At 52.2% G+C, this 18,962-nt stretch overlaps 5 protein-coding genes across 11 annotated transcripts in view; 2 read left to right on the top strand and 3 right to left on the bottom strand.

Annotated features, from left to right (window-relative positions):
- LOC114779491 (receptor-associated protein of the synapse, 43kD) overlaps positions 1-545 on the bottom strand; it is a 4,873-nt gene extending 4,328 nt beyond the window's left edge. For both annotated transcript variants that reach the window (XM_028967338.1, XM_028967339.1), the window contains exon 1: positions 1-545. This exon is cut by the window's left edge and continues 356 nt beyond it. The gene's annotated coding sequence lies outside the window, so the exon portion shown is untranslated.
- A 118-nt stretch (positions 546-663) lies between these two features.
- On the bottom strand, positions 664-2,298 carry LOC114779563 (mucin-1-like; the record flags this gene model as incomplete). The annotated part of the gene is made up of 1 exon (XM_028967468.1): positions 664-2,298. A coding segment is annotated over one exon (1,437 nt), but the record flags the coding sequence as incomplete, so codon positions are not given.
- Positions 2,299-2,419: 121 nt separating this feature from the next.
- Positions 2,420-6,100, bottom strand: LOC114779490 (kelch repeat and BTB domain-containing protein 4-like). Of its 3 annotated transcripts, none has more exons than XM_028967335.1 (6): positions 5,780-6,100; positions 5,255-5,706; positions 5,024-5,165; positions 3,599-3,705; positions 2,604-3,480; positions 2,420-2,543 (listed from the first exon to the last, which is right to left on the bottom strand). In XM_028967335.1, the coding sequence occupies exons 2-5, from the start codon at positions 5,699-5,701 to the stop codon at positions 2,620-2,622; spliced, it is 1,557 nt and encodes a 518-aa protein (XP_028823168.1). In that variant the 5' UTR covers positions 5,702-5,706; positions 5,780-6,100; the 3' UTR covers positions 2,420-2,543; positions 2,604-2,619. The 3 variants fall into 3 exon arrangements, with proteins under 3 accessions (XP_028823168.1, XP_028823169.1, XP_028823167.1); XM_028967336.1 differs by having other exon boundaries at positions 2,435-2,517; positions 2,656-3,480; XM_028967334.1 differs by having other exon boundaries at positions 2,496-3,480.
- A 646-nt stretch (positions 6,101-6,746) lies between these two features.
- LOC114779532 (protein FAM180A) lies at positions 6,747-8,439 on the top strand. Its single transcript, XM_028967422.1, has 3 exons — positions 6,747-7,218; positions 7,428-7,507; positions 7,968-8,439. The coding sequence occupies exons 1-3, from the start codon at positions 7,134-7,136 to the stop codon at positions 8,304-8,306; spliced, it is 504 nt and encodes a 167-aa protein (XP_028823255.1). The 5' UTR covers positions 6,747-7,133; the 3' UTR covers positions 8,307-8,439.
- Positions 8,440-8,856: 417 nt separating this feature from the next.
- Positions 8,857-15,814, top strand: kif23 (kinesin family member 23). Of its 4 annotated transcripts, XM_028967383.1 has the most exons (24): positions 8,857-9,179; positions 9,283-9,352; positions 9,436-9,567; positions 9,645-9,750; positions 9,831-9,967; positions 10,044-10,156; positions 10,234-10,404; positions 10,527-10,571; positions 11,655-11,767; positions 11,848-11,969; positions 12,044-12,146; positions 12,221-12,300; positions 12,555-12,674; positions 12,751-12,910; positions 13,328-13,489; positions 13,571-13,737; positions 13,808-13,981; positions 14,065-14,241; positions 14,343-14,525; positions 14,812-15,045; positions 15,128-15,216; positions 15,299-15,380; positions 15,451-15,521; positions 15,609-15,814. In XM_028967383.1, the coding sequence occupies exons 1-24, from the start codon at positions 9,163-9,165 to the stop codon at positions 15,622-15,624; spliced, it is 2,844 nt and encodes a 947-aa protein (XP_028823216.1). In that variant the 5' UTR covers positions 8,857-9,162; the 3' UTR covers positions 15,625-15,814. The 4 variants fall into 4 exon arrangements, with proteins under 4 accessions (XP_028823216.1, XP_028823217.1, XP_028823219.1 ...); XM_028967384.1 differs by lacking the exon at positions 10,527-10,571; XM_028967386.1 differs by lacking the exon at positions 14,343-14,525.
- The last annotated feature ends 3,148 nt before the right edge of the window (positions 15,815-18,962 follow it).

Raw genomic sequence — 18,962 nt, 5'->3', positions numbered from 1 at the left:
CCTGTCACTCGTCACTCTGGAAGACGTGGCCGGGCTGGTGGAGGAACCATTTCCTCGTGTCCTGCACCAAGAAACGTTCCTTGTTGTAGGACCTGGAGACTTGAGAAGTGGCTAAAGAAGTCCCGGTCGGAGGAGCCCAGAATATCTGCTGCCTCCACACCCCAGAGGGTGAAATTCTCCCCCTCCCCGTCCGGAGCTGGCGCTGCAGCAGATGTCCTTGTCACTCTGGACCATGTGTTCCTGCAGGAATCCAGCGTGACCCTCCGAAAAGCTCCAAGGTCACTCGGGGGACGCCGCTCGTTCCAGCGTCCCACCAGGAACCTGCTGCGCTTCGGCCCAATCAGAATCGGACCAGAATTCCAGTGGAAAGCGTGACGAGAAAGGAGTGAGAAGGTCCGACCCGGCGGGACGGTTCTATAAACAGACGGCGGCGGTGGGCGGAGCCGCGGGACGACCCCGGTGTCAGCGTCTGATGCTCAGAATAGTCAGACATGCTGCTGCTCTTCAGTTACGGAACAACAGCTTCTTGAAGAACCTCCTCCCGTCCCCCGTCCCTCCGTCACATCCAGGGTACGAGCAGCGTAACGTCATCTTCTCCTCGTCTCCACGCCTCCATATGATTAAACGTTCATCTCGACTCGTGAGGGAATCAGAGGACGCGAATCGAGAAACGTTTCTTTATTAAAACAACGCTGAACACATGAACACGTCACAGGTCACGGTTATCAGGAGACACGTCCAGACCAAACCGATGGAGGACCAGAAATCAACTAATCATGAAAACATCATACAAATAACAACCAGAAGAACAAAAAAACGTATGAAAATACTTCTGAAGGAACAAAGTATTGACATTTTTATTCATATTTTGGATGACGGAGACGCCTGGACACCGGGACGGTCAGGCCAACACGAACTGCCAGTTGGTGAGGAGGACCTTGATGCCCTGGATGACGGAGACGCCTGGACACCGGGACGGTCAGGCCAACACGAACTGCCAGTTGGTGAGGAGGACCTTGGTGTCCTGGATGACGGAGACGCCTGGACACCGGGACGGTCAGTTGGTGAGGAGGACCTTGATGCCCTGGATGACGGAGACACCTGGACACCGGGACGGTCAGTTGGTGAAGAGGACCTTGGTGTCCTGGATGACGGAGACGCCTGGACACCGGGACGGTCAGTTGGTGAAGAGGACCTTGGTGCCCTGGATGACGGAGACGCCTGGACACCGGGACGGTCAGGCCAACACGAACTGCCAGTTGGTGAGGAGGACCTTGGTGTCCTGGATGACGGAGACGCCTGGACACCGGGACGGTCAGTTGGTGAGGAGGACCTTGGTGTCCTTGATGACGGAGACGCCTGGACACCGGGACGGTCAGTTGGTGAGGAGGACCTTGGTGCCCTGGATGACGGAGACGCCTGGACACCGGGACGGTCAGTTGGTGAGGAGGACCTTGGTGCCCTGGATGACGGAGAACGCCTGGACACCGGGACGGTCAGTTGGTGAAGAGGACCTTGGTGCCCTGGATGACGGAGACGCCTGGACACCGGGACGGTCAGGCCAACACGAACTGCCAGTTGGTGAGGAGGACCTTGGTGTCCTGGATGACGGAGACGCCTGGACACCGGGACGGTCAGGCCAACACGAACTGCCAGTTGGTGAGGAGGACCTTGATGCCCTGGATGACGGAGACGCCTGGACACCGGGACGGTCAGTTGGTGAGGAGGACCTTGGTGTCCTTGATGACGGAGACGCCTGGACACCGGGACGGTCAGGCCAACACGAACTTCCAGTTGGTGAGGAGGACCTTGGTGTCCTGGATGACGGAGACGCCTGGACACCGGGACGGTCAGGCCAACACGAACTGCCAGTTGGTGAGGAGGACCTTGGTGTCCTTGATGACGGAGACGCCTGGACACCGGGACGGTCAGGCCAACACGAACTGCCAGTTGGTGAGGAGGACCTTGGTGTCCTTGATGACGGAGACGCCTGGACACCGGGACGGTCAGTTGGTGAGGAGGACCTTGGTGTCCTGGATGACGGAGACGCCTGGACACCGGGACGGTCAGTTGGTGAGGAGGACCTTGGTGCCCTGGATGACGGAGACGCCTGGACACCGGGACGGTCAGTTGGTGAAGAGGACCTTGGTGCCCTGGATGACGGAGACGCCTGGACACCGGGACGGTCAGGCCAACACGAACTGCCAGTTGGTGAGGAGGACCTTGGTGTCCTGGATGACGGAGACGCCTGGACACCGGGACGGTCAGTTGGTGAAGAGGACCTTGGTGCCCTGGATGACGGAGACCGCCTGGACACCGGGACGGTCAGGCCAACACGAACTGCCAGTTGGTGAGGAGGACCTTGGTGTCCTGGATGACGGAGACGCCTGGACACCGGGACGGTCAGGCCAACACGAACTGCCAGTTGGTGAGGAGGACCTTGGTGTCCTGGATGACGGAGACGCCTGGACACCGGGACGGTCAGGCCAACACGAACTGCCAGTTGGTGAGGAGGACCTTGGTGTCCTGGATGACGGAGACGCCTGGACACCGGGACGGTCAGTTGGTGAGGAGGACCTTGGTGTCCCGGATGACGGAGACGCCTGGACACCGGGACGGTCAGGCCAACACGAACTGCCAGTTGGTGAGGAGGACCTTGATGCCCTGGATGACGGAGACGACGGAGGTGGCGGGGTTGAACTTGAGCGTGTTGGCGTCCCCCTTCTTGCACTTGTCCCGGAAGACGTAGATGCAGCCGTTGCAGCTGGCCACCTTCCAGAGCGCCGGGACGCAGCTCCAGGCCTCGGGGAAGCGCAGGCGCGTGAAGCTGTCCAGCAGCGGGTTGTAGCAGAGCAGCGCGTCGCCCTCGGCGACCACGAACACCAGGTCCTTGTGGGCGGTGGCGTGCATGCGCCCGGCGAAGGGCAGCAGGTACGGTTTGGTGCGGCACTTCTGCGCGGCGGCGTCGAAGCACTGGATGAGGCGCGAGGGCTTGGTGAAGAAGTCCATGTCGTTCTCCTCCCCGCCCAGCAGGTAGATGGTCCCGCCCAGGTTGACCCCGGCCGCCCCGGACACCGCCGTGTCCAGCTGGCTGGTCTCCGTCCACATGTTGTCCTGCACCGTGTAGAAGATGACGGCGTTGGACAGCGTGTCCTGCAGCGTCTTGCCGCCCAGCGAGTAGATGGCGTCGCCGGTCGGCACGGAGACGAGGGTGTGGTGGAGGCGGTCCCGCGGCAGGGGGGCGCAGCGCTCCCAGTCCATGGTGTGCATGTTGCACTTCCACATGCGGCGCGGGATGGACCCGCCCACCACGTACAGGTCGCCGCCGTGCTTGCAGGCCGCGGTGATCTGGTGGCACAGGCTGTTCTGGCCGCTCACGCTGATGGCGTCGTCCTCGTCACAGTGCAGGGACACGGCCAGTGAGTGCGTCCTCGTCTCCTCCTTACCGATCAGGTAGATGTGGACCTTCTCGCCGATCTCCTGCGGGAGAAAAGATCAGAGTCACGATCGTCACCACGGAAACCCCGTCACCTGCGTCCCCACCCGGTGGCTTTCTATTATATTGGAATTGGAGATGAGTGTCTGAGAAGCTCTGCACCTTCAGGCTGCCCTGCAGAAGATCGGAGAACTCCTCCCGCTCCACCCTGTTGTGGTTTATCCAGGAACTGATGGCAGCAGTGGGATTCTGGGAGCTCGGGACTCCATCTGAAAATAAAAATGCAAACTCAACGATAAAATTCCCAAAACAGGATCAACCATCGGTCGGTAAAGTTAGCACCTTAATTTACTTCCTTTTTCCTTCCTCTCATCCTCAACTTCTGCTGTTTTGGTCCTCAGTCCGAATTTTTATGAAAATTTTCCTGATATTGCCAGACCGAAACCCAACACCAGAGACACCAGAGATAAAAAAACCGTATGACATCCTCGCCTCCGTTTGTAGGTCTACTCCAGCGGTTCCCTCACGTTTCCAGCAGAACATGATCATGTTCCCCCAACTTCCTGTTTATATCCCGTTTCAAAAACGTTTTACGCTACAATTTTGCTGTAAATAATTTCACTATATAATGTGCAATTGCAATAAATTCACAGTAAAATAATATTATTCAGCTTGTTGAGAATTTCAGGCTCATGGTGGTCCGCTGTACCAATGACAGTTTTCGAGGTTCCTATAACCTCCTCAAGAAGTACAAAAGGCCGCCCACACGCAAAATAAGCCAATCAGGAAGTGATCAGTTCACTGGGACTCAAACCATGAATACGGTCATTTTATTTTCCATTAATCAGACTAGAAGTTCATCTAAATCTTCTCTAAAGAGGAAGGTCTTGAGCTGCCGTGTGAAGGTGCTCAGTGACTGAGCTGGAAGTTCATTCCACCACCGAGGGGCCAAGACGGAGAAGAGTCTAGATGAGCGTCTTCCTTTTACCTTCAGAGATGGAGGGACCAGGCGAGCAGTACTGGAGGCTCGGAGTATACCAGGTGCAGTGCGAGGTGTAATAAGGGCTGTGAGGTAGGATGGTGCTACTCCATGTTTGGCTTTGTAGGCCAGCATCAGTATTTAGAACCTGATGGTGCAGCTACTGGGAGCCGGTGGAGGGGACGTAGCAGAGGGGCGGTGTGGAGAACTTGGGAAGGTTCTGCTGAGGTTTCAGAGGCAGACCTGCTAGAAGGTAGTTACAGAAGAGGGTGGTAGTAGCCTAGTGGGGTAACACACTCGCCTGTGAACCAGAAGTCCCAGGTTCAAACCCCACTTACTACCATCGTGTCCCTGAGCAAGACACTTAACCCTGAGTGTCTCCAGGGGGGGACTGTCCCTGTAACTACTACGTTACAGAATCCAGTTGTGAGTGTGGTCTGTGTTGCTGGATAAGTGCGGCTCTGTCTGATGATGTAGAGAAGGAATCTACATGGAGAAGGAGAGCTGGTTGCTATAGTTACTCTCTCTCTCGGGATATTCGTGTATTATGCAATATGTGGGAGATTTGGGATTGCTGTTTTTGCTGCGTGTGGACGTGGAGGACGCGCCTTTGATGATGTCAGTCAGCAGGCAGAGCGGCAGGTTGAGGAACTCCTCGGTCTGGTGCAGCTGGACCAGGTGGATCTTGGCGCAGTGTTTGGCCGCGGTGTAGAGCTCCTGGTCACTGTGTCTGTCCGCCAGCCACATCACCTGCAGGACCAGGAGACAATATCACATATATTTACAGGTCGGCCTTTCAGTGACGGACACCTGTGGAGAAGAACCCGTAACCCGCTCACCTGAAGACAGTTCTTCACCTCCACCGTCCGAGACAGAAAGCGTGAACATTCCTCGAAGAGCGCGGTGAGCTGGTACATGTCCGCCATCTCGTAGGTGTCCTGAAGGTCCTCGACGCGCAGCTTGATGGTACCGTGGTAGATATAATCCACCAGCGACTGGAAGACCGGCGCGCTGACATCTTTCAGCTCGATGTGGCGGTCGCGAGCTTCTCTCAGGTTGGACGTGAACATGGAGCGGAAGAAGCTGCTCTGGGCGGAGAGGACCAGGCGGTGCAGCTGGAACTCCTTCCCGTCCACCGCGATGGTGACATCTGCAAACAGGCCGTCCTCCAGGCAGAGGTCCATGATGCTCTTCACGACACGGCCGGAGTGGGAGCGGTCGGTGAAGGTGTAACCCAGGAAGTAGTTCTCCTCTCCTGACGACCCGCCCACATCACTGGACTCCATCACATCTGTAAAGCACAATAACACATTCAGCGTGACGGACTCCGCCCACCCGACGCCACACCCAGTGGCTCCACCCACCTGAGTTCAGCTGCCACGCCCAAACGACTGCGGCACGTGACGCGTTAACAGGTCGAGGTCGGGGAGACGCTGCCTCGTCCTCCTACGATCAGCTTCATTACACAGTTAAACAAACCGCGGAGCACAATTATTATTCATAATCCCCAAAAAACGACGTTCACAGCTCTGTAGCTCAGCCAGCAGGTATCTGAGCTCAACATACGACAAAACGTCGCGACGCTCCGTTTCCTGACGAGGCTGGACACTTTAATTCAACGTCGCTTACATTCCAGCTTCTACAGAACAGCGCTACTGCGGCGCCATCTTTACACGGGCGGCGCAGTGACGTCACTTCCGGCGCCTCTTCCGCGTCCTGCTGCCTCCACGTAAATCATCGCAGATTATTCATGATTTCTGTGCTTTTCTTCTGCTTAAAAACACGCATTATTTCCATAAAAAATGTTTACAAGACAGCAGTGAGATGAAAAGACAAGACAGAGACAAAGCTACAGATAAAGATGCTGAGATGTACATTACAGGCCAAAAGTTTGGACACCTTCTCATTCAACGTGTTTTCTTTATTTTCATGACCATTTACGTTCTCACTGAATCTACCAAAACTATGAATGAACACATGTGGAGTTCTGTACTTAACAAAAAGTGGAGACCTGACCTCCACAGTCACCGGACCTGAACCCAATCCAGATGGTTTGGGGTGAGCTGGACCAACAAGTGCTAAACACCTCTGGGAACTCCTTCAAGACTGTTGGAGAAGCATTTCAGGTGACGACCTCTTGAAGCTCATTGAGAGAATGCCAAGAGTGTGCAAAGCATTAATCAGAGCAAATAAACTAGAATATAAAACATGTTTTCACTTATTTCACCTTTTTTTATTAAGTACATAACTCTACATGTGTTCATTTATAGTTCTGATGCCTTCAGTGAGAATCTACCAACAAAAATGGTCATGAAGATAAAGAAAACACATTGAATGAGAAGGTGTCCAAACTTTTGGCCGGTACTGTACTTTGGTGCGGTGGAACGTATGTTGGGGCGTTGAGTGCGGTACCTGTATGTTGGGGTGTCACCGGCGGAACGTACTAGAGGAACAGTGGGACAGGCGAGCAACAGACGTACAGATTACATCAGAGGAAAAGAGGAAGGCCTGGACAGGACATGGACGTAGGGGACGGGGAAATGGAGATGTTGGGATCGTCTGCGGTTCCTCTAATGGGAACAGTCGGAAGTGAAGGAACGTTCTGGCAGGAGAGGTGGGCTTTTTTTCTACAGGTGGAAAGAATGCAGAATCACGTGGTGTGTGGAGATCCGAGCAGCAGGAAGCACAGCAGAGTTCGGAGAACGTTTTCATGTAAAAATGCTGGGGTTCCACCCTCACCGCCCCTGGAATATTTCTACATGCGTCCTGTTATGCTGTCTGGTGAACTTCACAGATTTATCAGGTTAATTTTTACTACTTTGTTGGGTAAAAATCTGTCATTTGTGGGGAGGAGATTTTTTTATGATAAAAAGTAAATGCATCTTTACTACTTGTTCAGTTGTTTCTATGTATAAATTAGAGAAACAGAAATATGAAGCACCGCATTCTCGGCAGTGAAATGTGGAGATTTCTGGTGTCTTTCTCTGTTTGTATTTCCTGTTGTGGTTGTAGACGCGTCAGCTGGGCTGCATGGTGCTCTGAGTCTCCCGGCTTTAATAAAATCCACGTCTGATGGCAACCTGATTTTCCAGGTATTTCACTTTACTGGCCCAGTTGCCCAGACACCAACGTACCTGCGAGTGGGTGGGGTTTACTAGACACCAGCATACCTGCCAGTGGGTGGAGTACCTGACGCTGGGTGTGGTTTTTTAGACACTAGTATACTTGGCAGTGGGTGGGGTACCTGATGGTGGGTGGGGTTTATTAGACACCGGTGTACCTGGCAGTGGGTGGAGTTTATTAGACATCATTGTAAAAAGTTAATCCTGGTCCATTATCATCTCAGGACTGATTTGGTGACAGAAGGGGGACCTGCTCAGTATTAATTACAATGTTATAATGGCTAATAAAGCAACAATAAACTGTTATACTTATAATTAAATAGACCAGTTTGTCCAGCATCTATATTCATTGTTAGTATTTTATGCAGCATTTCTATATTTCTAACAAAGTTAAAGCTCTTGGTTTGAAGTATTTTCACTCTGGCTTCAGTTCCTGTTAGGTGGGCTGGTGATTGATGCTGATGACAACGTCGCCATGCAGGACCAGGAAATGGCCTCTATGCGCCAAGGCCGCGCCTTCCTCACTCTTCTAAATGACAACATTCCCAAGACCATCACTGCCATGGAGACGTTGCTGGAAGACCTGGAGAGTCAGGAGATGGCGCTGTCCCAGTCCCGCTTCGAGTCTCTGCTGTTTGGAACGGTCTACTCAGCTTACAAGGTCAAAGGTCACCAAGGGGCCGAGGAGCAGCAGGCCTGGACCCAGCTGCTGGGTCGCCTGGCAAACGTTACATTTGTGGAACTGCGCAGAATGAATGGCGGGTTTTAGAAGTAATATTAATTACTTTATATCCACGAGAAATACATAAAACAGCAGAATTGTAAAGAAACTGTCAAATGCATCGTTCAAGTTCCCCTGACGTGAAGTTTTTTTGACTGCGTTTTTTTTTTTCAAACCGCTGAGTTTCACAGTCTTGTGTGAAGGAACTGATAAAAAGTTAATTTGTGCTCATTTTTACATCCAATCACCGATCGACTCCAATGCTTCACACTCTGGGAACTCGTATTGATGTTAAATCACACAAAGTCACAGTTTCATGTCAGGGGACCTTTAACATTTATAATGTCAGTATTCCCCACAGTAATGGAATTTAATAGGTTTTAGCAGAATATTGAGCAGAAATATTAAGTAATTAGTCATTCTGAATTTGATTGTAAACGTGAATGAAACATTTTTTATAAATAAAAGTAATCTGAACGTGTCGATCACATTTGGGATAAAAGTGTGTATTTATTTACGAGTCGATGTGGCAGTTTTTTTTATTCATTATTAATTACCACTAATGAAGCCGAAATGCGGCTGTAAGTTCAGGTTGCAGCTACGTTTTGCAAATTAATTTAATTCTATGTACAAAAAGATTCGTTTCGTTTGGAAAACCTGATATTTACACGCGTGTTTTTGTTTTGATGGACGTGCTGGTCCCGGAAGTGATTCGGGGCGGGACGTCCGGTGTGACGTGGCCGCCCGCTCATTGGTCGGATTTGAAAAGTCCGTTGTGCGCGGAGTTCGAATTTGAAAGAGACGGAAGGAGGCGAAGCGGCAGCAGGAGCAGGAGCAGGAGCAGGAGCAGGAGCAGGAGCAGGAGCAGCAGCAGCAGCAGCAGCAGCAGCAGCAGCAGCGCGACATGATGATCAGGCCTGTGTGAGTTTCTCTCCGCTTCTCCTGCAGTGTTCTACCGTGTTCTACCGCTGCACGCGCCTTCCGTTCTTCTTCTGGTTCTTACGCGCTGCGCCGTGTTTTTCAGGCGGGGTAAAACCCCCCGGAGACCCGCTCCAAAAAAGGCCGGCAGCAGCAGCCAGAAGGACCCGGTCGGAGTAAGTTTGTTGGTTCTTGCCTGGTGGTTCTGCTGAGTGTGATTTGAAGGTCCTGCGTGTGTAGTAATGACCTCTTGTTGTAGGTGTACTGTCGAGTTCGACCTCTGAACTCTGATGAAGGTGTGGAATGCTGCATTGAGGTCATCAGCAGCAGCGCCATACAGCTGCACGCACCGGATGGACTCAAAGCCAACCGCAACGGCGAGTTTAAGGAGGTGTGTGTGTGTGTGTGTGTGTGTGTCTGTGTGTGTGAATCGCTGGCGGCCGAGCGACTGTAATCTGTGTGTTTTAGACCCAGTACTCCTTCAAGAAGGTGTTTGGCGTCACGACGTCCCAGAAGGAGCTCTTTGAAGATGTTGCGAAGCCGCTTGTGGATGATCTCATCCATGGTAAAAATGGTGAGATCCTCCCTCCACCCCAACATCGTGGCCTGTTTTAAAGTGATGATGATGATGATGATGCTCGTCTGTGGTTCCAGGCCTGCTGTTCACGTACGGCGTGACGGGCAGTGGGAAGACGTTCACCATGACTGGCTCTGCTGGGCAGGGTGGACTCCTCCCTCGCGCCCTGGACATGATCTTTAACAGCGTTGGTCCATACCAGGCCAAGAGATTTGTAAGGAAACATCTGCTGCTCGTGGTTGCATGTGCTGCGGTTCTGTTTCCTGAAGAACCTGAACTTGTCTCTGCAGGTTTTCAAGCCTGATGATAAGAACGGCATGGAGGTGCAGAACCAGGTTGACGCTCTTCTGGAGCGCCAGAAGAGGGACCTTCACTTGGCAGTGCCAAAAACTCCCACCACGAGGTACACTGGAGAACTTGGAACCATGTTCTTCATCACTGGTGAGCAGAGGTGCTGAAGGCCTGTGCTCTGGATTCCAGAATTCGCATGGATCCAGAGTTTGGAGACATGATCAGGCCAGATGAGGCCTGCAAGGGCGAGGGGGTGGACGAGGACAGCAGCTTCAGCGTCTTTGTCTCCTACATCGAGATCTACAACAACTACATCTACGACCTTCTGGAGGAGGTCCCCTTTGATCCAATTAAACCCAAGTAGGTTCATGTGGAGCTTTAAACGTGCTGCTTGCATCTCGAGGTGCCGCAGGGCCAGTAAACCGGGCAGGACGTTGGGGAGCCTCTAGTCTGCAGATAAATTGTTTGTGTTCCTTCGCTAGGTGGAACGGTGGAGGCACACCCCTCCGAACCAACACTGAGTTCATGTACGTGACCAGTGGTTTCCTGACTCTAGATATGATTGGTGCCTGTGCTGTCGCCGCTGCTTCTGTGTATTTGCTGTGGAACGTCACTGCTGTTTTTTTTTTTTAAAGGTCCCCTGACATGAAAATGTGACTTTGTGAGATGATTGAACATTAATACGAGTTCTCCGAGCTGGTCTACAGTCCAGCGGTGGCTAGAAATGGCGATAGGTCTTAAGGGTCATTGTTCGTTCATCACCGTTCAGAGAGCGGCAGCTCAGATGGTCGGATCTGGAATTGTCCCCTTATGACGTCATTATTATTTTCTGGAAAAACCAGCGACACGACTTCCTGTCTGAGCCAAATTTTGTGGTTGGTGGACGGTGTTGACGTAAATTCCGCGAACGTCCCCTCAACTTCTACAGGCCGCTCTCCTTGTCGTCCCACCTCTCTCCTCATTAGCATTTAAAGCTTGTTACGTCCTGGTCTAGAAAGAGGGAGCGAAACGCCACAAACGTTTTACCGAAGTCGTTTTTAAATCAAACATCGTACTCATTGAGCCTTGAAACGAAAAACCACTGGATAGACGACTGGGAACAGGACGTGTCTCCTCTCATCTCAGGTCTGGGAGGAGCGCCGTAATTACAGGCTCCTCCTACAAAGAGGAAGAACGCAGACCACACATCACATGATCCCGGGACGTAACTGCAGTCCTGGTGAAATTTACATTTACAGCATTTATCAGACGCCCTTATCCAGAGCGACTTACAATCAGTAGTTACAGGGACAGTCCCCCCCTGGAGACACTCAGGGTTAAGTGTCTTGCTCAGGGACACAATGGTAGTAAGTGGGGTTTGAACCTGGGTCTTCTGGTTCATAGGCAAGTGTGTTACCCGCTAGGCTACTACCACCACCAATGAAATCTCATTGTGGGTCTGGATCACAGACGTGTCCTCACGGCAAGAGAAGTCAGATCCGGTATTAGGGGACGACGAACACGGCTATAAACAAATTCATGTCAGGGGACTTTTTTTTTTAAGGCTGAGTTGCATCCTTCCCTTCTCTCATTGGTGGAACTGCGGTCACATGACCCTTTTTCTTCTCCAGACCTCCACAGTCCAAGATTCTCCGTGAAGACCAAAACCACAACATGTACGTGGCCGGTTGTACGGAGGTGGAGGTGAAGTCCACTGACGAAGCTTTTGACATCTTCTGGAAAGGTGAGGGGACAGCAGTGTCCCGCAGGCTGTTCCTCTTCATGGCGAGTCGCTTGCGTGACCTTTAACCTCGTCGGCCGCAGGTCAGAAAAGACGTAGAATTGCCAACACTCAGCTGAACCGGGAGTCCAGTCGGTCCCACAGTGTCTTCATAATTAAAGTGGCTCAGGCCCCCCTGGACGCGGACGGGGACAACGTGCTGCAGGTGACGTCTCGTTCTCGTTTATGAAGGTGCACCGGGGCGTGACCCTTCACCCGCTTCTCTCTGTTTAACGGCAGGATAAGAACCAGGTGAGCGTCGCTCAGCTCTGCCTGGTGGACCTGGCGGGCAGCGAGCGCACCAGTCGGACCCGCGCCGAGGGCAGCCGGCTGCGCGAAGCAGGTGGGCGGGGCCGCGCGGGGGCGGGGCTCGTACAGAGGCGGGGCTCTTCTGACTCTTCCTTCCTTGTCCAACAGGCAACATCAACCAGTCTCTGATGACCCTGCGCACCTGCATCGAGGTTCTCCGCGAGAACCAGATGTGCGGCACCAACAAGGTGTGTTGCGGGGACGTGTGTGTGTGTGTGTGTGTTGCGGGGACGTGTGTGTGTGTGTGTGTGTGTTGCGGGGACGTGTGTGTGTGTGTGTGTGTTGCGGGGACGTGTGTGTGTGTGTGTGTGTTGCGGGGACGTGTGTGTGTGTGTGTGTGTGTGTGTTGCGGGGACGTGTGTGTGTGTGTGTGTGTGTGTGTTGCGGGGACGTGTGTGTGTGTGTGTAAGAGCGAGATCTCTAATCAGTCTTCTCCTCCCAGATGGTGCCGTACCGCGACTCTAAAGTCACCCACCTGTTTAAGAACTATTTTGACGGCGAGGGGAAGGTGCGCATGGTCGTGTGCGTCAACCCGAACGCCGACGACTACGAGGAGACGATGGTGACGTGTCCTCCTCTGTCCGCTTGTCCGCGCGGCGGCGAGTCGCTGCTCCTCACGCTCCGGTTCTGCCCCGCAGCTGGTGATGCGCTTCGCCGAGATGACGCAGGAGGTGGAGGTGGCGCGACCCGTGGACCGGCCCATCTGCGGCTTCGCCGCCGGCCGCAGGCAGAGGAACCAGGCCTTCAAGGAGGAGCTGTCTCGCCGTCTGGAGGAGCGCGGTGGCCCGCTGGAAGGAGGTGGGCGTTCCCTCTCTCTCTACCTCTCTCTCTCTCTCTACACCTCTCTCTCTCTCTCTACACCTCTCTCTCTCTCTCTACACCTCTCTCTCTCTCTCGACCACATCTCTCTCTCTATCTAACACCTCTCTTCTATCTCTACACCCCTTTCTTTTATCTACTCTCTACCTCTCTACACCTCTCTCTCTCTCTCTCTACCTCTCTACACCTCTCTCTCTCTCTCTCTACCTCTCTACACCTCTCTCTCTCTCTCTCTACCTGTCTACACCTCTCTCTCTCTCTCTCTCTCTCTCTCTCTCTCTCTCTCTCTACCTACCTTCACCACCTCGAGCTTGGTATCGGTCACCATCCTCTACATCGGAGAGCTCCCTCTGCAGCTACCAAGCTCCATACCAACCTTCTCCACCTTCTCCACAGACCCCCCCGCCACGCTGAACCAGCTGCTGCTGAGCCTCCCGCCGCTGCCCCCCTGCGAGATCTTGGACGCCAGCGATGACCACACCCTCCCCAGGCTGATGGAGGTGCTGGAGGCCCGGCGCAGGATCCGCCAGGCGCTGAGCGAGGAGCACAAGAAGACTGGTGAGAAGGTGGCCGACGATGTGGCACGTGGTGGATGTGAGATGTTGCCACGTTCATATTTTATTCTCTCTCGTTCGCCAGCCAACAAGCTGAGGTCCATGCTGCAGGATCTGGACGGCAACCTTAACGGCAAAGAGAACTTCATCCACCAGCAGCGAGGGAGGCTGGAGGAACGGGACAGGACCATCGAGAGCCAGAAGACCGAGATCGATCGTCTGGAGAAGAAGAATAAACTGCTGGAGTCCAAGGTGTGTGTCCGCTCTCTGCTGTCTGCTGACATGATGAGACGAAGACCTTTACCGACGTGGCTCTCCTCAGATCGACGTCCTGCAGAAGACCACCAACATCTACCAGGAGGACAAGCGCTCCCTGCAGCATGAGCTGGACAGCCGGGCGCAGCAGCTGCAGCGGGAGCTCTCCGACAAGAGGCGCATGGAGGCGCGCATGCAGGGCATGGTGACCGACACCAAGCTCAAGTGGGAGAAGGAGTGTGTGAGTAGCGGGACGCCGCGGGGACGCTGCGGGGACGCCGCCGGGCGTTTTTACGGGTTCTAATCGTGTCTGCGCGTGTGCAGGAGCGGCGCGTCAACGCCAAACAGCTGGAGATGCAGAACAAGCTGTGGGTGAAGGACGAGAAGCTGAAGCAGCTGAAGGCCATCGTCACCGAGACCAAGACTGAGAAGCCGCAGCGGCCGTCCCGCGAGAAGGACCGCCTGCCGGCCAAGAGATCCGCGTCGCCGTCGCCCGTCCCCGTACGTCTCGGTGACATGCGCGTCTAACCGCCCGCCTGTCCCCCCCCAGCCGCCTTCACGCGTCACTTTTTTTTTAAATCTGTGTCTCCATTGTTGTTTAGTGTCCCAGCCACGTTCCCCAGCACCTGTCCCCTGACCACGCCCTCTTAGACTACAGCCACACCCATCAGAGACCCGGAGACCACTCCTCCGTCCCGCAGAGTAGCAGGCCAGGTAGACGGAGGCGGGTCCGGTACCACAGTCCCGAGTGGCAGGTAGACCAGGACGAGGTGGCGGGTGACAGGGTCAGTGCCAGTAGTGTCAGGTAGAGATTAGAAGGAGAGTGTGTGTGTCCTCGTCCTAGAACCATGTCCAATAATTTTCTGTACGTTTATTTGTGCTTGAATAAATTGTCCACTAACATGACCTCCGCTGTCCTGCATGGTCCATTCTCACCTACACCTGCATCTCTCATATCGCCATGGCAGCAAACATGTCACTTAACCTGTTGTGGTGACATCGGCAGAGGATCCTGACCATGTTCCTTACATGACTGACGTGTCCTCACTCTCTTCTGTCCTGTTCCACCAGACCGCCGCTCCGGTGCGTCCCACGCACCGCCGCTCTCACTCCGCCGGCGGGGACCGGTGGGTCGACCATAAACCCGCCTCCAACGTGGACCTGGACACGGTCATGCAGCCCAACCTCCCCAACGCCATCAAGGTGACGACGCCCAGCGAGAAGGCGCTGTCCAAGTGTGACAAGTACGTCCTGACACATCAGGAGGTGGCGTCGGACGGCGAGATCCAGACCAAGCTGATCAAGGTTGTCCTCACCGCTGGTCCCCTGTCCCGCCCGGCTTGGTCCTCTTTTATTTGTCTGGACTGACGTGTGTGTGTTTTTGCAGGGTGAAGTGTTTAAAACTCGAGGCGGGGGACAGGCAGTCCAGTTCACAGACATCGAGACCCTGAGACAGGAAGCCCCCGCAGTCCCCAGGTTGTCCAACACAACTGTCATTTCAGGTGACCTGCTGACCCTTGTTAGTGACCCTCTGTCTTTTCCTCGTGTGTCCCCGCAGCCGTAAGAGGAGGTCCTCCGAGGGCAACTGTGCTCAGCAAGACGAACGCATGGACGGAGACTGGACAGACACCGAGACCAGAGTAAGATCTAGACCCTCTTCGTGCCTCTTGCTCTCTCGCTGACCCCTGACCTTTGCCCTCTTGCCTCCAGTGCTCGTATGCTGTGGAGAGGAGAGCCGGGTCAAATTTGGGTCCTGGATACCAGCATCATGGCTATCAGAAGTAAGACCTCGCATCCCACAATGCACTGCACCCAGTGGCTTGTCTGCTTCGTGCTGAGTAGACTGTCGAATTTTTCATTCTCCGCAGGCGCCGGAAGCCCTGAGGAGCTCCGCCCACCTGCCACCCGAGGGTCTTCCTCCGAGAAAGCCCACATGCAATAAAATCTTCATCTATTTAACTTTATAAGATGCTTTTTATATCGAACACTGTGTATATAGTGCCTTCACCTGAGCCCCGTGGCTTCATGTTACAAGTTTTATTTTTTAGGGCGTGGCCTTATTTATAGGCTATCAATAAATCACCTTTTCACGCTTTTTACTTCTGTCTAACTCATCTGGGTGTGGCCTGCGTTCTCCACGCGTTCCAGCCTGCTGACTGCTGCAGACTCCTCATCTACCTCATGGCTCTCCAAACAAGAACCTCTAACGTCCCGGTTCTGCAGCAGAATTATTTCTTCACCACAGTGGCATGTAGAAATATGGTGGGAAATGGTTAAAAATATTACCTACTCTCATTAAAAAGAAATGATGTTTTCCTCTTGGTTTATGGTATAGAATTGGGAGGAGGATGAGGAGGAGGATGATGTTGATGATCAGTTCTGCTGTGAGTGGCCTTCTGGTCTTTAAAGCTGAAGTTGCTAAAGAGGCTCCACCCACATTACTGCGTCATCCATCATATTCACCACCTACCTGATGGTTGAGGACATCTGTAGTGTTTCTCCAAGTTTCAAGGACCCTTCGGATGTATTGCGTTCCACATACCGAATGAACACAAGCAGTATCTCACACACACACACACACACACACACACACACACACACACACAACCTGGACATGGATTCATCAGATTCTTCATACTAACATCTGCAGTCACAAGAAACGAAAAGCAGAATTCCACTCCACCCCCTGGACGTTCCACAGTGACTTCGTTTCCGTCCTATTTATTAACGTAGATGAAGTTTTAATTGGTGCCAACGTTGTATTTCATGTCAATAAATTGGATGACTAATGCTGAGAAAAAGCATTCCTGTCTATACTAGATTCAGACTTAAACAGCAATATAAGAGGACCTACTCATGAAGATGATCTTCTACAGACCTTCATCTTAAATATCAAAGTCACTCTTTCTCAGAGGTCATCTCAGATCATTTCCTTCTCGCTGAGACCTCTCCGTGTTCTCCAGCAGATGGCAGCAGGTTCCTCTGAAGAACCTCAGCTCCTGCTTTCTCTACCTTCAGCTCATCTGTGTAAAAACTCGGCTCAGAAAACCACTAAACCAAACTCACTTCCTCCTGCTTCCTGCCAAACACTGAAATGTAGACCAGAGAGGAACCGACGGTGAGCTCTCACTCCCGACAACTTCATTCCATCCTTCAAAGCTCCAAAATGATCAGGGATGAAAATATGGATTTCATGCTGCTTCCTTCCCCGCAGCTGCCAACTTGGCCCTTCCTGACCCAACTGCCCCATTTTCCCGGGCTTGGCACCGGCATCAAGAAATACACCATCACCTGGACTTCTGGAGTAACAGTTATCACCATGTTCTCACTTCTTCTCCACCGCTTTTTATTATTTTCAGGTTCTATGTGGAGAACCTGCATGGTGGTGGTGGTGGTTCCTCTTCTCAGAGACGTCCATCATCAGTGTGAGCACCTCGCCTCAGCAGGACCATGTTAGTCAGTCAGTAGAGTCAATATTAGCAGAACACACAGTGGAGGTGGGGGGAAGTAAACTCCCAGAATTCCCTGCTGCTAAAGCATAACAACTGCTGAGGGCAACGTGAAGGAATTCTGTTTCACACGTTCTGTCTGGGGGCACAGGTTCTCCTCCTGTGTGTGTGTGTGTGTGTGTGTGTGTGTAAAAGTGATTAAAATGTTTGTGTGTGTGTTTATATAAGTGATTACAGTCTCACTTTTGCACACACACACACACATACCCATATTATCCAGGGAATGAGGCATGGAGCGTGTAAATAACGATATACAATCTACAACATTCATACAGCCTATAAATAATCCTACAACATCCATACATCTTGTAATTAATGCTACATAATCTAGAACAATCATACAACGTATAAATATCACTACACAATCTACAATATTCATACAGCATGTAAATAAATATATACGATCTACAACATTCATACAGCATATAAATAACGCTACACGATCTACAACATTCATACAGCATATAAATAATCCTACAACATCCATACATCTTGTAATTAATGCTACATAATCTACAACATTCACACAGCGTGTAAACAGTGTGTAATTGGGACACTCACTGAATACTAATTCACTCATCTACATATGAACTGTGTGTAGATGTGTGTATAGACGTTCAGATGAATCACTGCCAGGCGCTCCACTTCAAACCTGCTGATGTGAAAAGAATCAACATGAGTTAATGCACTTCCTAAAGACCGTAATCGTTCTCCCTGCTGCTAATCTATGCTAATTAGGGTCTCTAATGCAGTGTATTATTCTCGCTTCGCCTCAATTCTTTCTAATGATGCTGCCTTCATCTATCCACCCCACAAAAACATCACACTAACAGCCCCACCTCACCACCTCACATGCCCCGCCCCCTGCCCCAATCAGCCCTGGCCTGAAACCCAGGAACCCATAATCATCTGAATTCCACAGGTAGAGTTCCGGTTCCTGAAATTAAAGATCTGTCATTTTTGAAGAGGACAGGAAAGTCCCGTTTGTCAGAGCAGCAGCCAACATGTCTGAATTCCCCACTTCCTCTCAGATGTCACCGTGCCGTGTGTGAGGGTTTATTGGCAGTGGCAGCTGTTTCGTTTGTTCCAGGTACATGAAAAGTGAAGGTGCTGACTGGGAATGACGGGAAATATCTGATGAGACTACATGAGCGTCGCCAGAGTAACATCGTGCTGAGCAGCTCCGTGTTGAGATGGTGACCACCAGACGTTTTACAGTGATGTCGGGTCCAACCAGACCCCTGCAATGCTGGACAGCCCTGATCTCCTGGTGTCCATTGTGAATCTTGTCTGATTATTTAGAACTTGTTGGTCTGTGTGTGTGGTTGTCCCATCGTCAGGTGAGTACGGCGCAGATGGAGGCGCAATCCTGGCCTCCCGCAGATCATCAGTCTTGATTAAATGTGACATTTAATTGAGGCATGTCTGCTCTCTCCATTTTGGCATTATAATGATTATAATTTTATATAAAATTATTGTTTTCAGCCATAACCAAAAAATATTTCCACTCACATGATTCCACTACATGATATTTTCCTGCATTCTAATAATGTTTGTGTGTGTTGTAGTGTTTTGGCCTGTTGCTGGATGCTGATTGGATGACGTGAGGAACATGCAGGTCTCTGCTGACAGATTGGACCACTCCTCTGTGTGTGTGTGTGTGTGTGTGTGTGTGTGAAGCCCTGAGGTCCTGAGTGATGACACACAGGTGAA

This window comes from Denticeps clupeoides, unplaced genomic scaffold (genome assembly GCF_900700375.1).
Source record: "Denticeps clupeoides unplaced genomic scaffold, fDenClu1.1, whole genome shotgun sequence".
In the NCBI taxonomy this organism is placed as follows: Eukaryota; Metazoa; Chordata; class Actinopteri; order Clupeiformes; family Denticipitidae; genus Denticeps; species Denticeps clupeoides.
The sequence above is the reverse complement of the archived record's forward strand: the minus strand, read 5'-3'. Positions and strand labels throughout refer to the sequence as shown.

Bases quoted from the DNA above. Each gene is read 5' to 3' on its own strand.
- LOC114779490 (XM_028967335.1), bottom strand. From the start codon at position 5,701: ATGGAGTCCAGTGATGTGGGCGGGTCGTCAGGAGAGGAGAACTACTTC. The intron at 5,166-5,254 runs GTGAGCGGGTTA...CTGGTCCTGCAG, and splicing joins AGGTGAAGAACTGTCTTCAG to GTGATGTGGCTGGCGGACAG. The intron at 3,481-3,598 runs GTGCAGAGCTTC...TTTCTCCCGCAG, and splicing joins TTCTGCAGGGCAGCCTGAAG to GAGATCGGCGAGAAGGTCCA.
- kif23 (XM_028967383.1), top strand. The intron at 12,147-12,220 runs GTGGGCGGGGCC...CTTGTCCAACAG, and splicing joins CAGCCGGCTGCGCGAAGCAG to GCAACATCAACCAGTCTCTG. The intron at 15,381-15,450 runs GTAAGATCTAGA...TCTTGCCTCCAG, and splicing joins GGACAGACACCGAGACCAGA to TGCTCGTATGCTGTGGAGAG.
- LOC114779532 (XM_028967422.1), top strand. From the start codon at position 7,134: ATGCTGGGGTTCCACCCTCACCGCCCCTGGAATATTTCTACATGCGTC. The intron at 7,219-7,427 runs GTTAATTTTTAC...TTGTGGTTGTAG, and splicing joins GAACTTCACAGATTTATCAG to ACGCGTCAGCTGGGCTGCAT. The intron at 7,508-7,967 runs GTATTTCACTTT...CTCTGGCTTCAG, and splicing joins ATGGCAACCTGATTTTCCAG to TTCCTGTTAGGTGGGCTGGT.